This window comes from Chironomus tepperi, unplaced genomic scaffold (genome assembly GCF_022539635.2).
Source record: "Chironomus tepperi strain 1889 unplaced genomic scaffold, CSIRO-AGI_Ctep_v1 contig_310, whole genome shotgun sequence".
Taxonomy (NCBI): Eukaryota; Metazoa; Arthropoda; class Insecta; order Diptera; family Chironomidae; genus Chironomus; species Chironomus tepperi.
Window position 1 is genome coordinate 161,999 of NW_027226432.1, and position 24,920 is coordinate 186,918.

General features: G+C 30.3%; 1 protein-coding gene across 1 annotated transcript in view; it reads right to left on the minus strand.

The window, feature by feature from the left end:
• Positions 1–24,873, minus strand: part of LOC139092912 (death-associated protein kinase related-like) — a 44,088-nt gene extending 19,215 nt beyond the window's left edge. Inside the window, exon 1 of the mRNA XM_070643486.1 lies at positions 24,364–24,873. Within this exon, the coding sequence (XP_070499587.1) occupies positions 24,364–24,494 (131 nt within the window). The 5' untranslated portion in view covers positions 24,495–24,873. The remainder of the gene's footprint in view (positions 1–24,363) is intronic.
• Between the last annotated feature and the right edge of the window lie 47 nt (positions 24,874–24,920).

Genomic DNA, 24,920 nt, shown 5'->3' on the forward strand with positions numbered 1-24,920 from the left:
ATAAAAGCTTGACCAAATCAATTCAACTCCTTGATTATGTCCAAAAATTATTGCAAATGCTCAAAGTAATTCAATATTTTGACAAACAATTTCCAAAACCGATCAAGATCGACAGGCAATATTGATAAAGACGACCACACGTAAAATTAATTTTACAACTTATGATCACAATAAAAGCTAAAAGCTTTCTGAAAATGCAAAATCATTGCAATTTAACAGTCTCGATTAAAAAATTTTTACTTTTCAATTTATTGAAATTGATATGATTTTAACAAGGACTAGAGGAATCTTTATTTATGGACGATAAAGTAAAGGCCTAAATATCAGACTTTCAAGGAATTCTTTGTTCAATTTTATAGTTCAGGTGCAATTGAAATACGCTTCAGACACACAGTACTAATTTTTAAATTTACGTTTTCATTTTTAAACAATTTACAATCGTTCTGTAAATTCCATTGAAGTTAAAAAAAAAGTCAACTATATAATTTTTTATTTAAGAAAATGTAATTTCTTAACAAGCAATAACGTTAAAAAATGCCACTTGACCCATAAAAATAATGAAATGTAAGAAATATTTAATAACGTACGAAAAATGTAAAAAGAATGGAAAATATATGCTGGCTGGTCGAATGTCGAACCAATTTCATCAAGCCGTCCTCAGCAAATTTAATTATAAAGTAATCGTTCAGCACTATCGTCATCCGTTGTTTCCTCTTCATTTATTTATTGTTGTGAAATTTTATATGTGCATAAAAAGATATTGTAAACCTTTAAAGATAGTAAAGAATGCTTTTAGCAAAAGAAATATTTCATTATATCCCCTCAGCCTCACGGGTATAGATTTTTATTTTTAAAAGTATCATCTACGATAAATTTATTGCATTCTTTACATACTACAATTTCTTCTTTATTTTCTCCTCTCTTTTTTTTCTACTTTAATGCATCACTTTCTGTCGCGGTTAATGTATTTTTAGATGCACTCTGTTAAGATTGCATCAAAATGTAATCATAATAAAATATTTTGTTGTTTCTCTTTCTATTTAATTTCACTTTCCTTTATTCTTTTCTTTCAAAAAAACCTTTTGCAATTAATGCCTCGCCGCTGTCACGAAAGAAATTTTCATTTTTGCGATGATCTGATAGAGGTTCCAATCAAAAAGGAGGGTATTCCTGACTTTCTAATGAGAAATACCAAAATAATGATTAGTTTATGAACGATACATGAAAAATCGTGCATTTATAAACTATTATTGGTAGCAAACATCGTGGAGGATATGAGAGGCCATTACCGAATTTACATAAGATAAGATTCAATTAAAATGAAATAATGAAATTGGAATGGAGAAACTGAAGGTATCGTGATTCGTATGGTCAGAAACTAGGACATTAAAATAATATTCTGATTTGTTAATTAAAGCGACTGTTTAGTTGTAATTGTAATGAGGCAGAAATATTTTTAAAGGGACATACATATTATGATGAGAATGCATATGACAATGGAAAAGTCGTGCAATGCAGTCGGTCGCTTATTGTGGAAATAAACTCAAGTATGTGACGAGAAACTATGTGACAATTGTTACTAACTCGACAGAGCTTTGCCTTATTATGAAGTATAACAACTTTAAACGAGATTTAAGTATTTTCTTAGTCATCGTCAGCATTAAGGTCATTTTCTAACGAAGTCATCTTCAAAGCAATCTGACCGATCATTGAGAATCACTACACGTAATTCTCGCAACATAATATATGCATTTATAAACATCAGAAAGTAAAAAAAAGTCATCGACTAGCTAGACATCTTAATCGAAATCATGTCCGAATCTATAAAATGCCTTTGACATAATCATTTGTCACCCAAAACTTAACGAATGAATGAGCGACTAATTTATTACATTGAACATTAACTTGTTGTCGTTGATCTTTTTTTTGTGTAGATGTAAAAATGCATTTCTTTTTTTTCAGTCGTTTTTTGAACTCAATTTTCATTTCTGTTTCATGCTATATTTTGACATCCCAATTAAATAATTTTAAATTTTATAAGATATACGAAAATTCACGCGAGACAAGTCGAAGATTTTTTTTTCAACCACTCAGTTTACACTGTCACACCTATTCATTGGCTTTATAACGGAGAATTCTGTACAAAAAAGATATAAATGTGAGTATAAATATTTCTCGCACTTATTGCATAATTTTTTTAGCGCCATGCAAAGCCATCTACGAGATGAATAATAAAAAAAAAATTGCCTCCATCTAGATCGATTTCAATAAATGGAAATTTTTTTTTTATACATTTTTACACATATTTATTTGTTTGTGCATCTCGAGCAGCCACAAAAACCACTCTCAGCTGAGTGGCAAACTTGAAATTTTTTATTTATATTTGTATATTTATACACATATATTGTTTGCTTTACATGTTAACAAATTAATGCCGTATTTTTTTTTTCTTTCTTAACTCATTCAGCTTGTAGGCGCGCAAAACTGAGCGCGCAAAAAAGTATCAGATTGTTCAACTTAAAATCTTTTATTTTTTTCAGCTTAAAAGAGCTTCAATCTTCTTTTTGTTCTTTTTCCAAGAATTAAAGTTCAATGGATATGCAAGTAGATTAATAATTATTCTACGACGTAGAGAGGCAACCTTGTAGATCAATACGTGATGATGCCTCACTTACTTCACGCTCGAGTGTCTGATAAAAGAAAATTATACATTTAAAGAAATTGCCTGAAATTGTATTATTTTTACTCTTATCAAGCCCAGCTTACAATTTTTATTATTTCAATTTTCATTCTTAATTTAAGAAAAATGGCAACTCAGCAAAAAAGAGTCCTACACACAGGCATCACACACATGTTATACATACTCTGTTCATGAACAAAACAGAGAGACAACAAGCTAACAAAAAATAAAATTATACTGAATTATAAGCTCCGAAATTCCATGTACAACTTGACATCAAACAAACATTATTGTTTCAAATAATAAGAAATAAATTTGTAAGGAAAGAAAAAAAAAAGAAACACAAAAACACCTTCTGATTTCCGAGATTGAATATGAAAATGAATATGTGAATACGCGAAAAGGAAGTGATCGGCTACGGCAGCAGCACCGAAATAGAAATATCTCCAAAAATGAACAAAAATCAACTATTGGACGCTTAACGATGATGATCACAGAAACAGTGCCAAATATGACATTGCTTAATTTTAGATCTAACCTGATGAAATGTTATAGTAACGTATTAAAATGTTCGATTCATATATGTCGATATATCGATCAATCGCACGTGATAAGACAGAAATGGTAGAACCTAACAAAAATAGCCAGAACAAAGTCTAAAATTTTTATTTAGTCACATTAGTGCCATAAAAAGTCTGAAAATCTCGGTAGAAAAAAATATATATTAATTAAATTCTTTGTTTGATCTTATATAAGTTAATAAGATACAGCAGCAGCAACGAAATGTAAAGTCAATATACATAAAGAGAGACTTGTTGCCTTTTGTAGGTGTGGATATTACCCCAAGTGCTTGCAAATCTCTTTCGTTTTTAAAAAAAGCAAGCAAAATTCTACTGTTGACGATTTTTTTTCAATTTACTTTTATTAGCACATGTCTTTTGTAAAGGGAAAGTGTCGATTGCTACATTGTGTCCGCCTATTAAAACTGGCACTTTTTTATTTGAAATGAGACTTTTTTTTGCAACCATTTAATTTTATTGTGCAATTAACATCAAAATTAAACGACAATTATACAGAATTGGGTAATTTTTCTTAGGAACCGAAATTTCCAGCATTATTTTTGGCATCAATTCAGGAAGTTTTTAGTCAAACGAAGCCGAAACTTGGCATAAATACTTCATTTTGAACGTATATGGCTTATCTTTGAAGGTAAATGTGTCAATAAAAGTCTGTATATTTTGAACATCACGAAAAATGTTTTCTCACCTAAATTAAGAAGCCCTGTTGGATGGCCGTTAAAAGAATTATCAGAAGCATTCTTGTGTGGGTTTTATAATCTTTGGTTATGGTGTATTAATCATGTTATTTCTAGGCTTATTTGCATCTTTAATTCATAATCTTTGCATAAAATTTATTTGACCAAGATGTGAGAGGAACTGACTATTTGAATATATTTTTTGAAAAACAGCAAAGTGTACTCATACTCAATGTCAACAAACCCAAAAATGCGCCTTTAACAAACCGGTTGATAAAAAAGTAAATTTTTATTTTGCAAGATCATGCAAAAATAAACGAAACTAAGTGCAAAACTAGATAAAATTGAAATTGAGCAAAAATGGGCATTGAGAGTATAACAAGCTTCAACGTGAGCATCTGATTTCAATTTTGATTTTATTTTATTTTTTTTTCAATGAAATTTTGTAGTATATATCAATATAAAAAGCCACAAATCTGACAGTTTCATCATGATCTGACATGATTTTTCAGTTTTTATAGATTTTATTTCGCTCTTTATTTTTTTTTTCTATATCCATATTTATGTTTACAGTATTAAATATATTATTTTATTTATTTTTTTCTCAATAGCTCGATACTCACGTTTGACCTCTTCGTCATCTCAAACTCAACGACGTTTATGAAAAATTGAAAGCAAGAAGTATCAAGTTCGGGATGTATTATGATTTTTTTATGTTATTTTTATTCCCCGCTCTAATGTACATTTAAGGACTTTTGTACTTGAGAAATAAAAATATCTATCAATATAACATTTAATTCTATTTATAGATCGACTTTAACAATAATATTATTCTATATTTTGTTTGTGATAGAAGATTTTTTTTATATTTTTGTAGGTTTTGAGTTCGCTATTTAACACATTAATTTGGAGTATCATCATCATTTTTGATGATATTTTATTGATCGAGTCGAGAATCTTGTATTAGAATTCGTGATTCAATCCATAAAAAGCTATTTTTTGAATCTTAAGATTTCATCATGAATGAAATTTATTTGATTTCCGTTAGCTTAGCAAAAAAAAAGACGACAGAGTTTCTCTTTCACACAAAAACAAATTACAGTCAATTTTCAGAAATATATAAATTTGAGCATCTCCCTTTAAGGCATTTTCATCGACAAAAAAATAAGAAATATTCTCAATCAAACATAATTTTTCATCATCATTGCCATAATTCTATTTATTTTCTCATTCATTCATCCAAAACATGCGTGTTTGACTGATTAGATTTCACTTCAGACTCTCGAGTATCTTGCCGATTGAGGTTCGTCGGGCCACTCGAATTCTTCAATGATCCAATGTCTTTTCATGACTTCATTTCTGGTGCCATGAAGATCAAAACTGTAGTTTTTTTTTGCCATTCAAATATAATTTACAATAATGAATGAGTTTACACAACAAAGAATGAGTCTCGGATGGAGCAGAAAAAAAAATTAACTTGCGCAATTTCTGATTTCAATTTGTGACAAGACGAAAAAGAATGAAGGAAAAATCGTTTCAATTAAGTCTCCAGCTATAAATTTTATTCTCATATAAAGTGACTGATTTTATATTTTTTTCATACATTTTGGACACGCTCATCATTTTTCGAAAATTGAACATGATTCAAGACAACAAAGATGAAGAAGAAGAATTAAACAGATAAAGAAATTTTTTTTGTGTGTTTCAGTCGTTATAATACGTTTATGGGCATGTAATCAAATGTTTTGTTTGTTTATTTAATGAAAAAATAAAAATAAATATGAAAACGAGGATGATTGAGAAGTGCTAAAAAGAATGAAACCATAAATTTAATTTTAGAATTTATCATCACAATTCAATTATACAATAACGTATGGTTAAGAACTCAATGAAGATCATCTTCAATATTTTATTTTTGAATGATTTTAAGAAAATCAAGTGTTTATTATTGTAGAATTTATGAGTGATGATCTTACAAGACATGAATTTAGGAATGGAATGAATATATTTAACACAATGAGGTTTAGAAAGTCATCGAATGACGTCAGGGTGATGAATTCTTTACAGCGCATTCCTGACGCTGATTAATAAGAGTTGAACGGGTTTGATTGAAGCAAAAAGGGGAACCGCCTTATAACACGATGACTCAAAGGATTGCGATTTTTATGAGAATCTTATGGATTATTTTAATACTTTTTCCTCGTCAGTCTAGTGATGAGTATGACACAATAAAATTAGACTAGATGTTGTAAACAGACAGCTTATCGCGTCAATTTGAAAGCTTGAACTTTAATCATCCCATTTCCCGTACTTTTTCTGTTAAAAAACTCAATCCATAATCGGCAATGCGATAAGTTATAAGGAAGTTACTTATTCTTCCTTATTTTTTAACACTATCTAATCTAATCGTAAAGCGCAAAGAGCCTTCCACCAGAACTTGTAAATCCATAAAGCAATAACAAAATGATTCATTAAACGATCAACTAGCCAGTCATCCGCGAGTAAAGTTTAAAGACTCATCTTGCAGAATAAAGTTGAGAATTTTTAAACAAATAACAAAAGATGGAGAAGTCTTCCCGCACATTATAAAGCGATTGAAAAAGTCATGTCTTCAAACCGTCTTCAATTAATCATCATTTGTGGGCATAGAATAACCTTTTTAAATGCGTAATTATCGCCAAAAATAAAACATTTATTTCACCATTATCAAAATTTATTTCAGTTTCTGTTTCTAACTTCCACACATGTGTGAAGGTAATCAAGTACGATAAGATAAGACACGTCAGAAATGATTATGGAAAAAGTGAGCAAAGTATTATGTGAAAAATGTGAATTTTTTTCACTTTTTATTGAGTTTATCGATCTAAACAGGTAACAGGTTTATGCGTATGCCATTCTCTAATTCAATAGTAACAAATCATCCTTATAACTATCTTCTCGAAGGCATTTGTAAAAATCAGACAAAAAGTCCATGGGAGGAGGAATTATAAAAAAAAAGCGAAAGTGCTCTAAATGATATGTTAGATATGATGCTCTGTGGTACTTTCATTTTCAATTCATTCAATGTAATTTACTCTCAACTTTTAATTCAAATAATATGCACATTTGCATGAATAAAAGTTGCATCAACTGTCAAGACATGTAAAGTAAAGGAACGAGTTGAGTGAGGAATGAAAAAGATATAATAAAAGAGTGATCTCGTGCAGCAGCGAAATTATGCGATTTTTATATATACATATCTTTTCAAAATCAATTAAGATGATGCATTACTATCATTTTATTATATTTGAATATAAGTATCGTAATGGAATGCGATATCTTTTTACTTCTTCTTGTTATTGATATTGTGCTTATGAGCTTCATACTTCAGACCAGTCAGTAATGTAATTGAATCAAAATGAATGAATGCAAGCAAAGAAGGAAAGCGAGAAAGGTTAAAGAAATGAATTTATTATGATATAAAAATTCACAATAACCATTTGTCCATGTCAAATATATTTAGCAATAATCTTTAAATAACCGTTAATGCAAATATTAAGATAATTTAGATGAAAAGGTTTGGTAATACTTTTTTTTTCTTAATAAGTTCTTGGAAATTAAGCTTTGCATTTTAATGTAAATTTTTATATACAATAACTACGGTTTTGATAATGGAAAATTTTTTGAGGTAAAGAAGTCTTTGCCCTCGACAGAAGCCGTTGTGTGCCGTTGTTTTTTTTTTGGGGACTTTATCATTTAATTCTGTTTGTTGCGAATTGGGATTTAGTTATCAGACTGTTTGCTGCTTTCAGATTTGTGTGGAAAAATTTCATAGATATCGCAAGTGAGATTAGTCATTGCTTGACTAGATTAATAATAACTCACTTTTTATGTATGTATGAAGTAATGCAGTGACACAGAATTGACTTGATGAAGTAAATTACTCAAGGAAGGGCTTAAATTTCGTAAAAGTTCCTTGATTTTTTTTAATGCACAAATCCCGTGAAGAAATAATCTTTAATAAAAGTGCCATGAAACGGCACGTTGATATTTTTATGTAGCAATGTAAATGCGATTTTCAATGCTTGACATTTTCATCCTGTATTATGCTCTTCTTCAGACTTACTTTAAAGACATAATTAACTCAGATGCTCTTAAAATTGACTCAACTTTCCGGTTTAACATCTCAAAACTAAACAGAAGGCATTTCTCAATAATTGCACTTATTACGCTTTAAGTCTTTTTTTCAAAATTTATTGCTTTAATTAATTGAATTTTGTAACTTTTAATTTACAATACATTAAATCCCATAACTAAGAGGCGAAGCTCAATAAATTCAATTCAATAAACAGTCAACTCCAACAAAAAATAAAATTTTCCTATTGAAGTTCATGTTCCTCATTAATTATCATAAATGAATGTCAACTTGAAAATGTAATTTGCATCTCATTCTCACTTTTTTTTCTCCTCGCTCACTGACTTACACACGGTTTTCACTAACCGAAAAAAAAAGCGCGCGGCAAAATTTCTTTTAAAGGAACAATCTTAAAAAGTGAAAGAGACAAAAGAAGTTTAATTTAAAATAAATGAAAAAAAAAGTCTTTTAAGTTTATTTTCGTGTTTCTTAATTACTGTGACGATTTTAAACAGTAACTTATGTACGCGACAGTGAGAAAAATTCCCATTTGATTAGTAAACTGTATATAGAAAAAAAAACAACAAAAGACTGTTTTTACTTCATTTCACTGCCATTTGCTTAAAGCTTGATAAATACATTGAGCATTGCCAACAACAATAAAGTGAAATTCCTCAAATATTTTTGCAAAACGAGCGTAACCCGATTTTTAAAAGTTAAGAAAAAAACAGCAGCACCAAAAAAGCTTAATAAATATGACACGTTCTCATGTATGTGATAAAAGAAGTGAATTTTTTTCAGTAATGAAGCCTCAATTTTCATTATGTCCCCCTTTTTTTCTGCTTCATAATGATATAAGTAAATGGTTGGACATTTTCTTCTTTCTTTTTAATTGAAAGATTTATTGAAATAATCTTGACTTATATGAAAAAAATTATTCATTTCTTCTCTTATTTATCAAGACCTGAATTTTAAGTCGTGCAAAACTTTTTTTTCATATCGAAAAATAACAATTGGAAATGTGACAGTCAAGTTGAAGATTAACATACAAAAATTAATACAATGTATCAAACTTGATTGAAAAAGATTCTAATAAATGATTTTTGATGACTAGACAACAGAGTTGTTAATTAATAGATGATGGAAATTTTTATTAAATGTCAAAAACTTTCTATGTGTGTGCATGAAGTACTCAAGTTACTAAGTGCTGAAATTCTTCTGTCGTTAGTCAGCAAATGTTTATAAATAAATCCTGGTGAGGTAATTCATTTGCTAACTAATGTGAGCTGTAGAAATTCTAATTAAACTGAATAGCTGCTCATAAATTAGATCTATTATGGTTATTGAGATACCCAAATTGTTGGCATCCTAAATATATATAGTCTGATTTAGTTTTACTATTAATTTTGTATTGTCCTTAAACAAAAGTTTAAAATCAGCATATTACTCATATAACAAGACAAACATTCCCGGGCTGCACAATGCGGTGATCCGCATTTTAGGCCGTAAAATGAGTCAGAATGAGGCGACAAGTTGCCTCCCCGAACAAACAAAGAGCATTCTCACAACATTGAGCATGCTCAGTTATATTGAATGGACATTCTCATGAGCACCCTCAGTTAAGTGAGTTTGGAGATCGTCTGTTAGGAGTCAAAACAACTTTGCATCCCATAATTAATACAGCGACGTAACAGTGCTCAAAGTAACACCTGATGCTGCTCGGGATTAAAAATTCCAAATTTTCCCATAAAAGCCCATTGTTTGATTACATTTGTACCATCTCTGCTCGCGAGTAAGTGAGAATAAAAGTGTAATAATTGTGAATAGTGAAAAGAAAGAAAAAAAAAGATTTTTTTAACAAACAAAGCGAAGACCAAAGCTTGATTAAGTCATTGTACAATCCAAAAAAAAAAAAATTCTTCACCACGATTTATTGCGTCTGCTTATTTCGTTTATTATCTTCCTCAAAGAACCTTTATTTTTCTGTGTGTTTGCTTCTTTTCATCATTTTCTACATGCTCTTTTCAGCCAATTGACTTTAGGAATGTTTTCTATCTTTCAATAAAAATTATCTTATTTCTAAATACTTCATATCATTGAGTTCATTCACACTGCCGAAAAAATTTTTGCTGTTAATAACTTTATATTCTCTTTGGGTCTTTCTTTTTTTTTACCCTCACATAGACTACACTCATGTGAGGCAAATCAGCAAAAGATCTCAATGAAATAAGAGTATATAAAATATGTGTTTAAAAATATTTTTAATATGAAGTCAAATGGACATGTCGAACATGTGAGTGGACACTTTTTTTTGCTCGCCTTACAAAGAATATACAATGATTGTGCCAAAAAGTATAGTAACGCAGGAAATGTGTGGGTGTAGGGCAGTAATTCGTCGATATTGTCAATAAATACCTGGAATCACATATATATACATATGAATCAATTGCTACAGTAAAAAAAGACGGCAATTATTCTTTCTCAACCGCTAAACGTCGTCATACTTGTAAAATGGGGGAACAAAGCACACTGAAAAAATAACGAAAATCTGACACCAAATGAGAGAGCTCTACATCAACAATAACCATAATGCTGAACTAAAAGGTCGAATGGTGAAACAGTTTATTTATGCTAAGCTATGAACTCTTTGAAAATATATATCGAAACGTATTTTTTTCATAATTCTTTCTTCTTGTACAATAAATTGAGCCGATTTATATTTTAAGATAATGTATACGTTAAGTCGAACAATATTTCTCGGGTAAACTTAAGCGTAAAAACTTATATTGAAGTTTAAGTATCGAAATCTCGATGACTCATAAATCACATAAAAACAGAAATAATGAAAAATGTTCTCATAGTTAATTTATCGATTTAAATTTATCGGGTGGTGGTGGCTGATGCCTGAATGGAATGAAATTGAAGTTTAAAGCTTCACCATTGTTAAATGTTAATGGGTGCAGAAAAAAAAGAGTCATGCAAGGAGAAAAACATAAAAGAATTCTAGAAAGGCTTTAAAATTATTTTTTTGGCGTCTCAAGTCTTGTCCAATATTTTGCACGACGAATATTGAACAGGGTACATACATTAAATGGAGAGGGGAAAATATATGTATATGAAAAATGTTAATTACAATTTCAATTAAGTCACCACATTATTACAATATTATACGGCCATCAGTTTAAACGACATGATTGTGATTTTGCGCAAGAAAATTACTATGCAATGATCATCATTTGTCGACGGCCAGAACCAGTTCGTTGGCTCCATAGCCATTGACTGAGAGAAAGAAATAAGATATATAAAAATACCGATGCAATGCTTTATCGTCGCGCCATCAAAATGCTCTTTGCGAATTTTCATCTATCTACTTAAGAATAAAAGATGGAAAAAAGAGAGGAGAAGTAAAAAAAAAACCGTTGAGAGGAAGAATTCCATAAATATTTGCTTGTGATGATGATGATATTTATGATGATTCAGAACAACTTTTTTTTTATTATTGTACAAGAAAATATCTTTGCATATCTCACATTACATTCTTGAAGCTTTACAATTTTTCAATTCCGCTTTCTGCTTTCTGTCTTATTATTAATAATAAATTTTATTTTATTAAATAAAATAATATAAATTATTGAAAAAAGAGGAGAATTTGCGGTAGCTTATATTCAATTATCTTTCATTATATTAAAAATATTCTTATTATTACTTTTTTTAAAAAATATAAAAATTACGAATGGATGAAAAAAAAAATTCCTTCCTTTCTTTTCTTGTCTCACTCGTTGCGAGTCAATTGAACTGATGTCATGATACACACAACATAATAAAAACATGTTAACAGTCAGCAGCCAGCCAAGATGTGATCACGATCCTTATGTAATATCAACAGTTGTTGACATTCTTTTATTTTCTTTCTTATACATCGCAAAAAATAAAGGCAATAAAGAAGAGTAATACACAATTTTTTTTAATCTACACACATTTTATAGTTCGTATGCGCGAGATGACGACATTCAAGCTATTCAACTTTTTTCTTCTTTCTTTCACTATTTGGCTGATCATTTTTATTGTCATCATCAGATTGTTTATTGCCTCTCGTGTGACATTTTAAAGAGCACAACAAAAAAAAAGAAGGAAAAGTAAATCAAAAGTAAAAACCAGCACAAAATTCAATGTGAAAGGAAATATTTGCTCTGTCAATATACCCTTTGGAAAGAAAAATTTCATCATATGATCAAGTACTAAATTTGCCATGACTTTTGGACAAAGTAATAAATGATATCGATGGACATAAAATATTGACCATATTCGATGATATTTATTTGAAACTTGATGAGTTTTTTGAAAGACAAGCAATTTAAATGCAAAGTAGTGTGCCAAAATGATCAGCTGTAAAACAAGATTTTGATTGATAAAAAATTCGTTAAACGTGCAAGATTCCAGTTTCTTAATGGGTGTTCTCAAACTTGGTATTAAGCACGTAGTTATTAGTCACCCAATATTGATAGAATATTAAGTTTCTTTATCATGTCATTGTGTTATTGTCCAAAAGGTTCGGTTTTACCTTATTTTAGAGTTAATGAAGTCTTGGGAAAATATTTAGAGGATATTTCTACACAGAATGTGAGAATCATTCTTAATAATGAGTCATCGGGGTGTATTAGAGGTTTATGTAGATTAGGAATGCACCTGTCACTAGGAAACTTAATTTATTTCCAATTTGACGCTTCAACTCTTGGTTTTGTTTCGTTGGCGTCAATTTATCGCGGTTCCTTAATTATACCTTTATATCCATTAAATTATCGACATTTCCAAAGGGGATTCCCTTATACGCCTAAATGATTCTGCACAAAATTCCCCAAAAGGATCTCAATTTTATCCATAAATTTTTGAACAGTTACAAAAACCGATTAAAGAAATAAATTTTAATTTCCTTAAAATGGTGAAATTCTTTCGCTATGTAGTTATTTTAATTGAAATAATTTCTTTAATTTGTACTTTTATATCAACGAATGTAAAAATCCCTTTTTAAAAATATAAAAAAATAAAATTCCTCAATGTCTGCATAATGACTGAATATTCATTAATATAAAGTATACGTTAAAAGTATTTCGATGTACATGTAATCAATTTTACCTCCTGCTTAACGATAACGGAAAACAAAAGAATTTCTTAAGAAATAAATTAAAAAACATGGAGAGGGACCAGGAAAGGATTAACAAGCGAAACGAAATAAATAACCAAAAAAAATACAAGGAAAAAGAGAAACAAAAGATCATGACTAATTTTCATTCTAATCTGTATTTATACCATTGATGGATATGGAATTGAATGGCATCGAGATCTCATCTAGGAATATATAGTATTTTTTTTGACGGTTAAAATCAAAATTCCACACATAAATAGTGTCGATTAGTAGGTAAGAAGCTTGTAACAGAAATATATATATATTCGTTGTGTTCACATCCATTCATTGAATGCTCTGCGAAGCGTTACAATCAAAAGAAGAGAGGAATGAAAATAAGTTTCTACATATACGTTCGAAAAAATGATGATCGACTATAAAAAGGCATCAAAACGAAGAAAAAAAAACGGAAAGAAGTAAAAAAAAATCGTTAAACGACCTTGCGAAGCTTACACACAAAAAAAAGAGCAGAGCTGATAAAGCGGCAGTAAAAAAAATGTGTGAATGTGGTCGATGATACCAAAAACAACAAAAGATCATTACAAGCAAAAGAAGGCAAGAAAAAGTAACATTTGAGAAGAAATAATAAAAAAAGACGTTGAAAAATGAATCAAAATGTGTGCTGTTCAGCAGGAGAGAAGACAGTCGACAACAAAAAAAAAAAAGAGAAAAGAAAAACTTTCACTGGAACAGAAAGAATTGTCTGAGCGATCGACGAAACACAAAACAAAAAAATATGCTTGAAGTCTCTCAGATTGGGATGGCAATTGATGTCAATTGAAAGCAATCACAGCATTCGATATAGCACGCGAGTCAATTTATAAATTTTTTTTCCTCTTCTCATTCAGTTCGATTTTTTATTTTTTTCATAAGACATCCACATCATAACTTGAAATGGCTTTTTTTTGCCACAGTGAAATTTTATATGCAATTTTTTTGCTCGCTCTGTCTTCTCTGAAGCTTTGCCTACATATTTCACGTAGTGCAGACACCAGAAATCTTTGCTATTTTTAAACTCATTACACATAACTTTTTTTACGTCTATCCTACATTAAATTACTCTTTTTGGACATAGAAACAAATCGTTTTGATCAGCATTTAATGGAAACTTGTCAAGATTTTTTTTTTCTATTTTCTATGAAATTATTACGTTTCACTCTAAAGCAGTGATGGGCAAGCTGCGTGTCGTGGCACACTAATATGACATAAGTCGTATGTCGTGTGTGGTTTTGGAAACGACTTACAAGCAAAGCAACCTGTGAGTCGCGTGACACTAATGTGACGTCAGTAAATGTTTGAAATGTCGTGTGTCGTATGCCGTGTGCGATTTCGATCAAGTCCTAGAAGCAAGGTGTGCCACGAAAAATTCAAATGTTGCCCACCACTGACTCAAAAGTTTCTCAATGAATGAAAAAATTGAATAAAAAATATGATATAATTTGACTGCTCTATACAACACAAATCGCCTATTCTAAACTCATTTTCAGCTCAATCAACACCGCTGATGAAGATAATTGCCCGATCATGCTGATCTTGTCCTTGTCAGATATTCCAAAAAATTAATTTAAAATGTGCTATATAGAGAATAATTATCAGCCATTAATGTTAGCACTTGGAAGTAAATTCAAATTCTATAAAGCACGTGGCGATTATTTGCAGTCATAAAACAACTTGACCTAATTTAGAATCATCAAAAAATAAAGTTTTAAGTGCACAGTATGATGTGTCAAGAATATTATTTTTGTTTAGAAAATCATTAAAAATAAAGCACAAAATGTTTGTTTTTCTTCTTCAAAAAGACTATTAAAATCATTTCCGTTAACATCCCGCAAGCTAAAGAATTTTAAATAAAATCTGAGGTAAGTCAGTTCAATAATAAATCCGGTAAACAGGATTTGATGAGAAAAAAAGCGTTTTTTAACGAAAATTCTCGAGTATAATGCGCCATAATCTCTAGTTCACACAACCTTTACTAATAATTTCTTTGATGATGAAAATCTATGTACCATAAATGCATAAAAAAGTCGGCGATGTAGTAATACGTGTTAAAATCATAAAAATATGATATGAAAAATTAAATTGAAAAAACATGAACATTAAAGGTCGATTTAGTCACTCAGACCTCATTCATAGCTTTTAAAAAAAAATCACTCAGACCTGTTCTGTCTCTATTAATAAATAATTGTTACTGCTGCTGTTATTGCATATTAGCCTATAAGACTAACAAACATATTTGACATAATACCGACAGTCAAACAAAATATGTTTACGCTCTTGATCAATCTCTTTCTTGTCGGCAGTTACCTTTTGATGACCAGAAACATACAAAAAAATAAAATATAATTAAACTAAATAGAAAAAAATACAGCATTAAAGCTCAAATAAGTAATAAACACATGTGACCTAATGAGGCATAAGATTTGCAATGTGTATGTGACGTGTGTCATGCTAAGTCAAGTGATTTTTCAATATTTCAGGGAATTAACTTAATTTTATAGATTATCTCTACGCATACAAGACGAAAAATTATCGATATTTAAGATTTATTGAGCATAAATAAGCGAATCAACGAAAAATCAGGCAATAAAGTACATAAAAAGAGAGAAGAGGAAAAAAAAATCAATTTAATTATCGAGGAAGTCGTCAAAGAGATTGTAAATGAGGGGGAACCATTAAAATGGACACTTAAAATGGATGACGACGTAAACGTCAACGGGTTATTGGAGTGCAATGAAATTTTAGTTGTTGACATTGAAATGCCGGCAGGTTGGAACTTTATTAAATTTCAGTTCATTTCTTTTTCTTCCCATAAAGCCATTCTCCGTCAGCAAAAAAATAAGAAATAACAGCTAAGTATGTGCGTAAAGACAATCGACATTATTATGAATGAAACAGCGTCTACTCACTCTCTCGTAACTCAATTTTTTTTGCATATTTCAAGGAGGATATAAATTATACTGTTTTGTGCTTTATGATTCGACACAAATTTATTATTGTATATTGTAAGATGCCACACTTTTCATGTCAACATTTTTTAAAACCAATCAATCAATCAACATGTAGTAATTGATTATTATTTAAATTTCCGCGACCATCAGATATCAGCTGGAGTTGAATGAAATTGAAGAATATATATAAAATATTATGCGAAACACAGTTCCTTACTTAGCTTAATTTACATAATAATAATTGTTATGACTGTTTGTTGTTGCCAATTGTGTAATACTTATCCTTCACTTAACAGTTTAATAATCTAGGTTTATAGGTGCTTTATAGGAAGGAATTCTTTCAAAATGAGAGGTGCATTAGATTTGAATAAAAAGGAAATTCCATATATCTCATGGCTGTTTATAGACATCCAACTGCAAAAATATTTATAGAATATAGCAACGCCCTACATTATGAACGATCAATATTTTTATTAAAAATATCTAATTTCTTTTCTTTTTTTTTACAAATTCCCACTGGATGTGTCATTTATAAAATAACTTTGTGACTTGCGAATTATAGTAAAAATAACGATCGTAAGCGATGATGAGTGAACGAAATTAAAATAAAAACGGGAAGAAGTAAATTTTTACACTCATATTTTTCTTTCTTGTCATGCACTTGTTGATTCACTAACTAGTTTTTTATTTTCTCAAGCCTTCTCCTATATCCAATATTTATACACTAATATGCTGGCTTGCTAGCATTAATGGAAGAAGCAACAGGCACTTAACGCTTCAGTGATAAAAAATGCAAAATGGTCTCGGTCTATGTGTGTACATATCTAATTGAAAAATGATCATCTTCCTCAACATTACATTCTTTTTGACTTCTTCTTACTCTTTTTCTCGTTCGTTCTCTCTATTTACACATATGTAGCTTGTATTGCAGTCATTTTTAGTTCTCTCATCTCCCCTTTTATTTTGTTTCGAATTAAAAAAGGCCTTTACTTTGTTATTTATTGTGGGTCATTAGCATGTGATGTCTATTACAGGTCTGTAAGACACTTCATTCAAGACGGAATTGCAAAAAGCATCAAAACACATCATTTACGTACGACTCCATCTGGAGATTTTAAATTTTTCGGAAGGAAATTTCGAAAGCATACATTTTTATGAGTTATGTCGAATCAAAATGAGAATCGCAGACTTAAAGTGCTATTTTATGAAATTTGGAAATATGCATATTATGGTAATAAATTAAACAATAGAATGTATATTTGAAGTAGTTGCTTGATTATGACATACTGGACATGCTATTTATGTTAGGCCACAATGGAAGCATAGAACATGAATATTTGAATTTGTATGGAAAGGAGTGTCTCTTGTATTAGCAAACTCAAAAAATGTACAACAGATTTAATTTTTTTAGCAACTGAGTTATTTAATCATTAAATAAAGTAAATAAGCAATAATAATTTGTATTCGTAGAGTCAAAGGAGACGGAAATTAAAACGGCAATTAAAGGAATTTTAATCAGTCAATCAAAACAAAGTTGAGCTTTATATTAAATAAGATTGTCTTATCTGAGTTGATAAGGTGGTGGAGTAGGCAGCTTGGGTTTTTTTCTGGCATGTTTATTATAGATAATAATTTTAGTGCTTTTATTTGAGTGCTTTACATGGTGATTTACCTAAGATAGGAGAGTTCTGAGTCAGACGAGTCTGAGACGTACTAACTTACTTACTTCGCTGGCCGTATAGATCAAGTGTGATCCATGGCCTCCCTCTTATGGCGTCTTAAGCTGGCTACTTCTTGCCAATTGTCAATCTAAGACGTAATTTGAGGAATTCATGTGATTTCAGCTTGAATTCAGCAACTGGCAGAAGAAATCTCAATTCTAAATGCACCAACCAGCTCTGACTAATATCTAAACCATTTCAAACAGGAAGAACTAAAAAAAATCAATTTTCAGGTGCATCAATTAGAAACAATACATCCCACAGACTCTCATTTCACCATTCATCATATAACCTCGTAAATATCTCAATCTCAAGTATCATGTCTAAAACCCCTGCATGCATTCATTAGGACTTGTAGAGCTAATTATTATTCTTCACTTTACATTGTTCTTTTTGGTGTATAGTATCGAATTTTGTGAACATGTTGTGAATTTCACCAATATATTCATAAAAGTCTATCGATAAATTTCATACTCATCAACTGCGTTTTGGTCTTCTTTCTCCACGAAAATTTATATATAGCTATCACATCGTCAGTCAGTCAGTTAGTATGGCTTCGAACTTAATTGAAAGGCTTAATTGTGTCGATATCAGCAAGCAAAAAAAAAGCTTTTTTTTTGTGATAAATGTGATAACAACATATTGACGTATGTGGCAATTTTCTTCACTTAAATGTGATTTTATGGAATCATCGGCAATTCTGTTTCTGCCTCGTATTGTACGAAAAAGAAGCAAACAACAAGAAAAACTTTCGCTCTAAATTGATTTTTTTTCTTTCTTTTCTCTCATTTCTCAACATCATGTCGCTCGAAGCTGTAAAGTATATAAAAACTGAACATGCTGCATTTTCATTTGGGAATTTTCTAAAAAAACAGTCTTAAGAGCACACAAAATTGATTGAATCAGTTTTCTGATGCATCACAAACATCGAAGTCGAAGTGAAATTTTGCTTCCAGCTGATGCAATGACCTCTCTGATGAACTTCTCAAAACAGAGACATACTGCTGCTGCATTTCTCATTTCCCACAATTACATTAACATTATTATTATTTTGTGCTCTTTATTTTCTCTTCTATTCTTAGTTCCTTGTCTCCATATGTCTCCATACAGACGACAAGTCATCATGTTGATTGTTATTAGGCAGTAGTGTAATCTGACTTCTATACACACATTTTGCGCGCACATTATCTTTATGATATTCAACATTCTGTTTTATTAGTCTTGTGTGTTGACACCACACGCTGTTTCTATTTAAATGTATCATATTCTCATATAGTCACAAAATTTTTTTATTTAATTTTTGTCTCTTCATTCCTTCGTCGACGTATCCATAAATAAAAATAAAAATTTTACATAGCTGATGATGACTGAGAAGAAAAAAAAGATGACGATGATGTATGTTCATCATACAATTTATATTTTTTGTGCATATAGGATGAAGTTTTATAAATGGTAATGGAGTATAAATAAAAATATATGGATATATATCTCAATTATAATTTCCTGTTTGCAACAACGCCAAAAACAATAACAACAAAAAGAAAGATCTTTTTTGATGATTTTAGAAGAAATTTCACAATACTTTATTTAGAGTGTCGAGACGGGAAATTCGAAAATATTGAGCTCGACTTGACCCACTTGATGAACGTGTAATATTATTTGTGGATTTATTTCTTCATAAGCCATCGACATATCCCCCCAATTGAAGATTAAGTTCAAGTGGAATTTATGTATAAAAAAGATCTTTAAGCGTGATGTTGACATTAAAAAGTAATAATAATATGCATGAGTGAAGAAATCATATTGTGCAAAAAAAGAGTGACTTAAACTTGACTATTAAAGCGCATTTTTGCCGATAGCAAAACTTTATAGATTATCTCATTATGAATATATAAAAATGGTGTAGCTTAATTAAAATGTATTTTTTTATGCAACTTTTTTTGTGTTGATATATTGAGAAATTTGACGTGATTATAGCTCTGTCGACATGAACAAGCAACTTTGGAATGTGTTAGAATTTTTCATCAAAAAAATTATTAAAAATTCTAGATAATTCTCTAGTTGCATAATGAATAATTTTGCTTGATTAATCATGTTGTTGAAAATTTCCCGACAATTTATCATCTGATTAGCTTTAGGCTAATGACAACTAGCTTGTAATGATCTAGATTTATTGATTCTACTGAAATTACGTCAGGTCTAATTTTCTCAGGTGACTTATGCGAATATTCTTAACTTTTTGATGAATTGGAGTAATTATTTAAGGTTTTGTCTAATTCTACTGCTTTGTTGTGAAGGATGAAAGGATATGCTGGAGTTTAGTTAAGGATTTATTAAAATTATCTACAAGAATCATTAACAGGCAAAGAATATGCACTAGAGAACTTGTTTTACTCAAATATACTGGTTGAGCTTGCTCGGGTTAAGCTTAATCAGCTCTTAAAAGCACGCTATTTGCCTCCTAAGAAACATAAAGTCCTTTCATTCCCAGGCATGCAGATCATTTTCCAACACCCAAAAAGCTAATTGCTAAACCTAAATACTCAACCATTCAAGTGATCTGCCCTGTCAAATTTCACAAATAATGGTGTCAAATATGTGTGAAAAAGGTTCAAATAAAATAAGCAGTCACTTGATCAGACCCCCACTACAATCACATGTCTCAAGATAAAAAAAATGTGAAACTATCAATTCTATCAAGTCATCAAGCAGTCAATATCCATGAGACACGTCTCAAGATGTTTTCTTTTATTTCATTTGAAAGAGCAACAAATGGCACATAAGTAGTGTCAAATAGTCGTCAAATTGACTGCGATAAATGTGACTGTGACAATAAGTAATGGGAATGGAATGGAAAGAGAGACAGACACAAACCTTATAATTTGCATTGTAATATGGACTTTAAATAGTCATATTTTTTTCAATTCTCTCACATTCCTTGAATCATATTTCAATTTGAATTGGTATTTCTCGCTTTACGATCTTTATTGATCCATCATATTGCTCTTTTGTTGCAGTTTCCTTTAACTATTACATCAGCTGGCGACTGTGAACAAGCGAGACAGTGCCGTAAATGGAAATTTTCAATTGTTTGCTGTATATGACATTTGCGTAATTTGATTTGAAACAGGCAACAAAAAAAAAAATGTATATAAAAAATAACAACAATTCTACATTAAGTATAGTGCTGAAGGATCATTAGAAACTTTTTTATATTTTTCTTCTACTGTTGCCAATATAATTGCCATCATCGCTACAAGAGGATTATAGTGATTTTTTTTTCTTACTCTTCATCTGTTGTTCTTAAAAAGTCGATTCAATTAATTTGCAAAATCGCAATATAATGACCATAATAATGTAATATACAGAATGAGGAAGTAAATACCGTATGGTAAGAAAGAAGAAAAAATACTTTTTTTCATTTTTGTATATTCAGCGACAATTACAGCAGCCTTAACCTTCCAAGTCATAATGTAATTGGTTTAATGAATATAAGTGAAGATTTGGATCAATGCTTAATTTAATTCACTCATGGGGGTTGTCCGTAAATTATGTAATATTGGAAATAATCATATTTAAGGCTTATTTGTATTCTTGCCCTAACAGACAATTAGCATAATGGCCTAAATGAGCGTACTCAATTAATATAAGTGAGAATGCTCAATTTTGTGAACATGCTTGGATTAAAGGCTTAATCAGCATGAAATATCCAACAAAATCTCAATCTCACCTCCCCATACCCAAAGTTACCTAATTTCAAATAATTCCCATTACTTTTTATGCTGATTGTACTTAAATGTTCAAGTTTATTTACTTTATGTATGTGAACGGAGTCATACTGACTACAGTTGTGACAATTTAGAGACTTTTTAAGGTCTTTATCATTGTACAAATGAATTAACAACAAACAAAAAAGAATGCATTCATTCATGCACTTTGATATTTAATTTAATTTAATAAATACACATATAGTAGTAAGAGAGGGAAGCTGAGAGACGCGATAAAATATAAAATATAATGACAAACATGTGTTTGCTAGTCGTAAAAAACTATAAAAACACATTTTGTACTTAGACGCAATATCTAAAGTGATATAAAAATGTGAATGATGATAATCATTAAGTTCATATTTAGTAAATGAAATAATATCATTGAGACAATTGGAGACATCGATAACTGTGCTTCCATGCCAATAAATATATATATAAATTTGCTGCGTAGTATAGATCAACTTTATAGAGAATTGATCATCATCACTCGACATTCCCTATGATGTTCCATATATGGTTTATATGTGAAGCATGAGAAATGATTTTTCAATCAGCAATTTAATTATGATACACTGAGTGATATCGATAGTGCTTCCTCATTCGTGAAATTGATACATTCGGTATTTAAAACATAAACATGTGTGTATCAGTCAGGCTATATAGAGATAAAAGAGCAAAAAAAAAAGAGACTTGATTGAAGTCCAATGTCACCTAATGATTGTACAACAACATCATCATCGTCATTGTCATCACTCAGATTGATTGGTTGGTTAAATTTAACAGTTATTATTATTTTTTTTACTTCTGGAATAAGTGACTGCCTGACATTATTCATAATAATTTTTTGTTCGCCAAAAGATCATACATGAAGGTCATTGGAATCGCATTTCTTCTACCAAGCTCTTTTATGAAGGCAATGAGGAAAGATTTTAACTTCATTTCATGAAAAAGCCATAAAATCTTATGGTCCACTGACAGTCATTAAATTTTAACATTGCAATTATGCTCCCTTGAAGTTTTTTTTTTGCATACATATATCAATCTTATCTCAATGCTTCATCGTTCATTGGACTACTTATAGATCGGACCGAAATAAAGGGTTTTTGATGCCTGAGGAATGAAACCGATGAATTTAACGACCGAAAAGAATTCAAAATAAGAAGAGCAACCAGGAATTCTAAATATTTTACTAATCTATGCATGTCAACTTCTACATGATTTTTTGGCTCGAGTTCAACGTTCATCTAGCTCAAGTTCAAGATACTAGACTCAGGAATTAGCACAACAATTTAGAATTTTCACTTCAATTCCTTACACTAAAGACACATTTCAAAGCATGAAAGACCTACAGCATATAGAAATCGCGCTAAAAATGAGGAACAAGCATGGTTGTCAGGCTGAACAGAAACTTTTATTCCCAAGTCCGAAATTAAAATTAAATTTTTTTGGGGTTTCAAATAACTGAGAGTACATTGTGCTATACACGAAAAAAAAAATTGGTATAGTGAAAACCTGTCGCTCGCTGACTGACAATTTACACACATATTAAGATCACGGAAAGTGCCGGTACGCAAGTAGATACATATTCAATTTTTGAGAGTTGTCTTTCTCCACATCTCACATTATGGTTGTGGACTTTCTTTTGCAGTTTTCTCGCGCGACGACGGCATGTAAAGTTGTTTTTGTCTGAGCCATGCTCATGATAACCTACATTTGATAAAATACAACGCACCATAATCGGCAACAATATATATATTTTTTTTCATCTCACTCTCTTCTATCTCTTTGGACGAGTCATCTAATACATATGCATGCACAAACTAGCTAACTATATGATTATTATTGTTATATTGGTTATTTTTTTTCTCTTTTTTTTGGATTTTAATTTAATGTGTGATTTGAAATATGTGAAGGTTTCCAATGTCGTTTGAGTCATTATAATTTCACATCGTCTGTTTGCGTCACTTTGCCCGTAAAAAAAAATGTTGTGATAAACATCATGATCATGGACTTACATGATGATAACGAAAAATGTTATAATTTGATTTATTTGATTGCTTTTTTTTTCATCGTGTGATTTTCAAGGGTGACCTTGCACGAGTTTCCCAACTTTCTTTACTTCCTCCTTCTTCTTCTTTTTTTGTCTCTCTGTTGCAGGACAGAATGCGATTTTCGAGAGGAACCGATCCCCAGATGACAACAATGAAGAAATACTTTCGCTAATAGAAATCTCGTTAATCGCAAAAAAAAAAATAATAATAATTCCAAAAAAGTCGTCGTCATCGTCAATGAGGAAAAATGAAAGGAAAAATACATGCCTTATACACATTATTGGTTCACTCGCCTGTTCATGCAAAAGAGTCTTGTTGCGAATTTTATTCAATAAATGAAGGAAAAAAAAAATCAGTATTAGCCTAGGTAGTCGAGTATTTATTGAATGAGAAAGAGAGAATATGTAAGGCGCAAGTATATTTCTTTTTACTTCTTATTTCATACTTTTTGTTGTTGTTGTATTTATATAGAAATTGTGCAGTTTTGCAATGTATATGCATCAAAAAACTTGAACGAATTTTTTTGCAGCTTTACTCATAAGTGAGTAAGTAAATATGGTCACACAAAGCAGTAGATTATAATAAAAATGTGCATAAACGCTTGCCTGTGTTGTTATTATTATTTTGGCAGATGGAACTTACCTTGCAAATGGTTTAATTTCGACGTCATAATGTTTCTCAATGTCCGTATCTGATACGAGAATCTTTTGAAGAAACTCTTGTTTCACATTCAACAATCCGTCTCCGATGTGATTAACTTCTTTTGGTAACATATTGGAACTTTTTTTTCTTTTAAACTTTAATTAAACACGAATAATTTGGAATTTTTTTTCACTAAATTTTTCTCCTCTTTTATAAACTTTTAAATTTTTTTCTCTCAAATATAGGCAGATATACACTAAAGAAATGTCAAATAATAAGAAAAATACTTTTAAGACGATCGTTTCTTATGATTTTTTCACTCTTTTGCTTCCTCGAAATTTTTTTTTTATTTATTTTTTATGCAATATTTTCATGTTTTCACTAATTTCATCACTTTTCTAACACGAAACTTGATCTTTATATTGTCCATCGCTTTAAGATGCTTCCAAGAATTATTCTTAATAAATTTTCTGAAGCACTTTACCGATGAAACACTGAATTAGCAATGAATTAATAAAATAAAATATTTTAGTCTTCTTTCAACTGTTTTGAGAGCG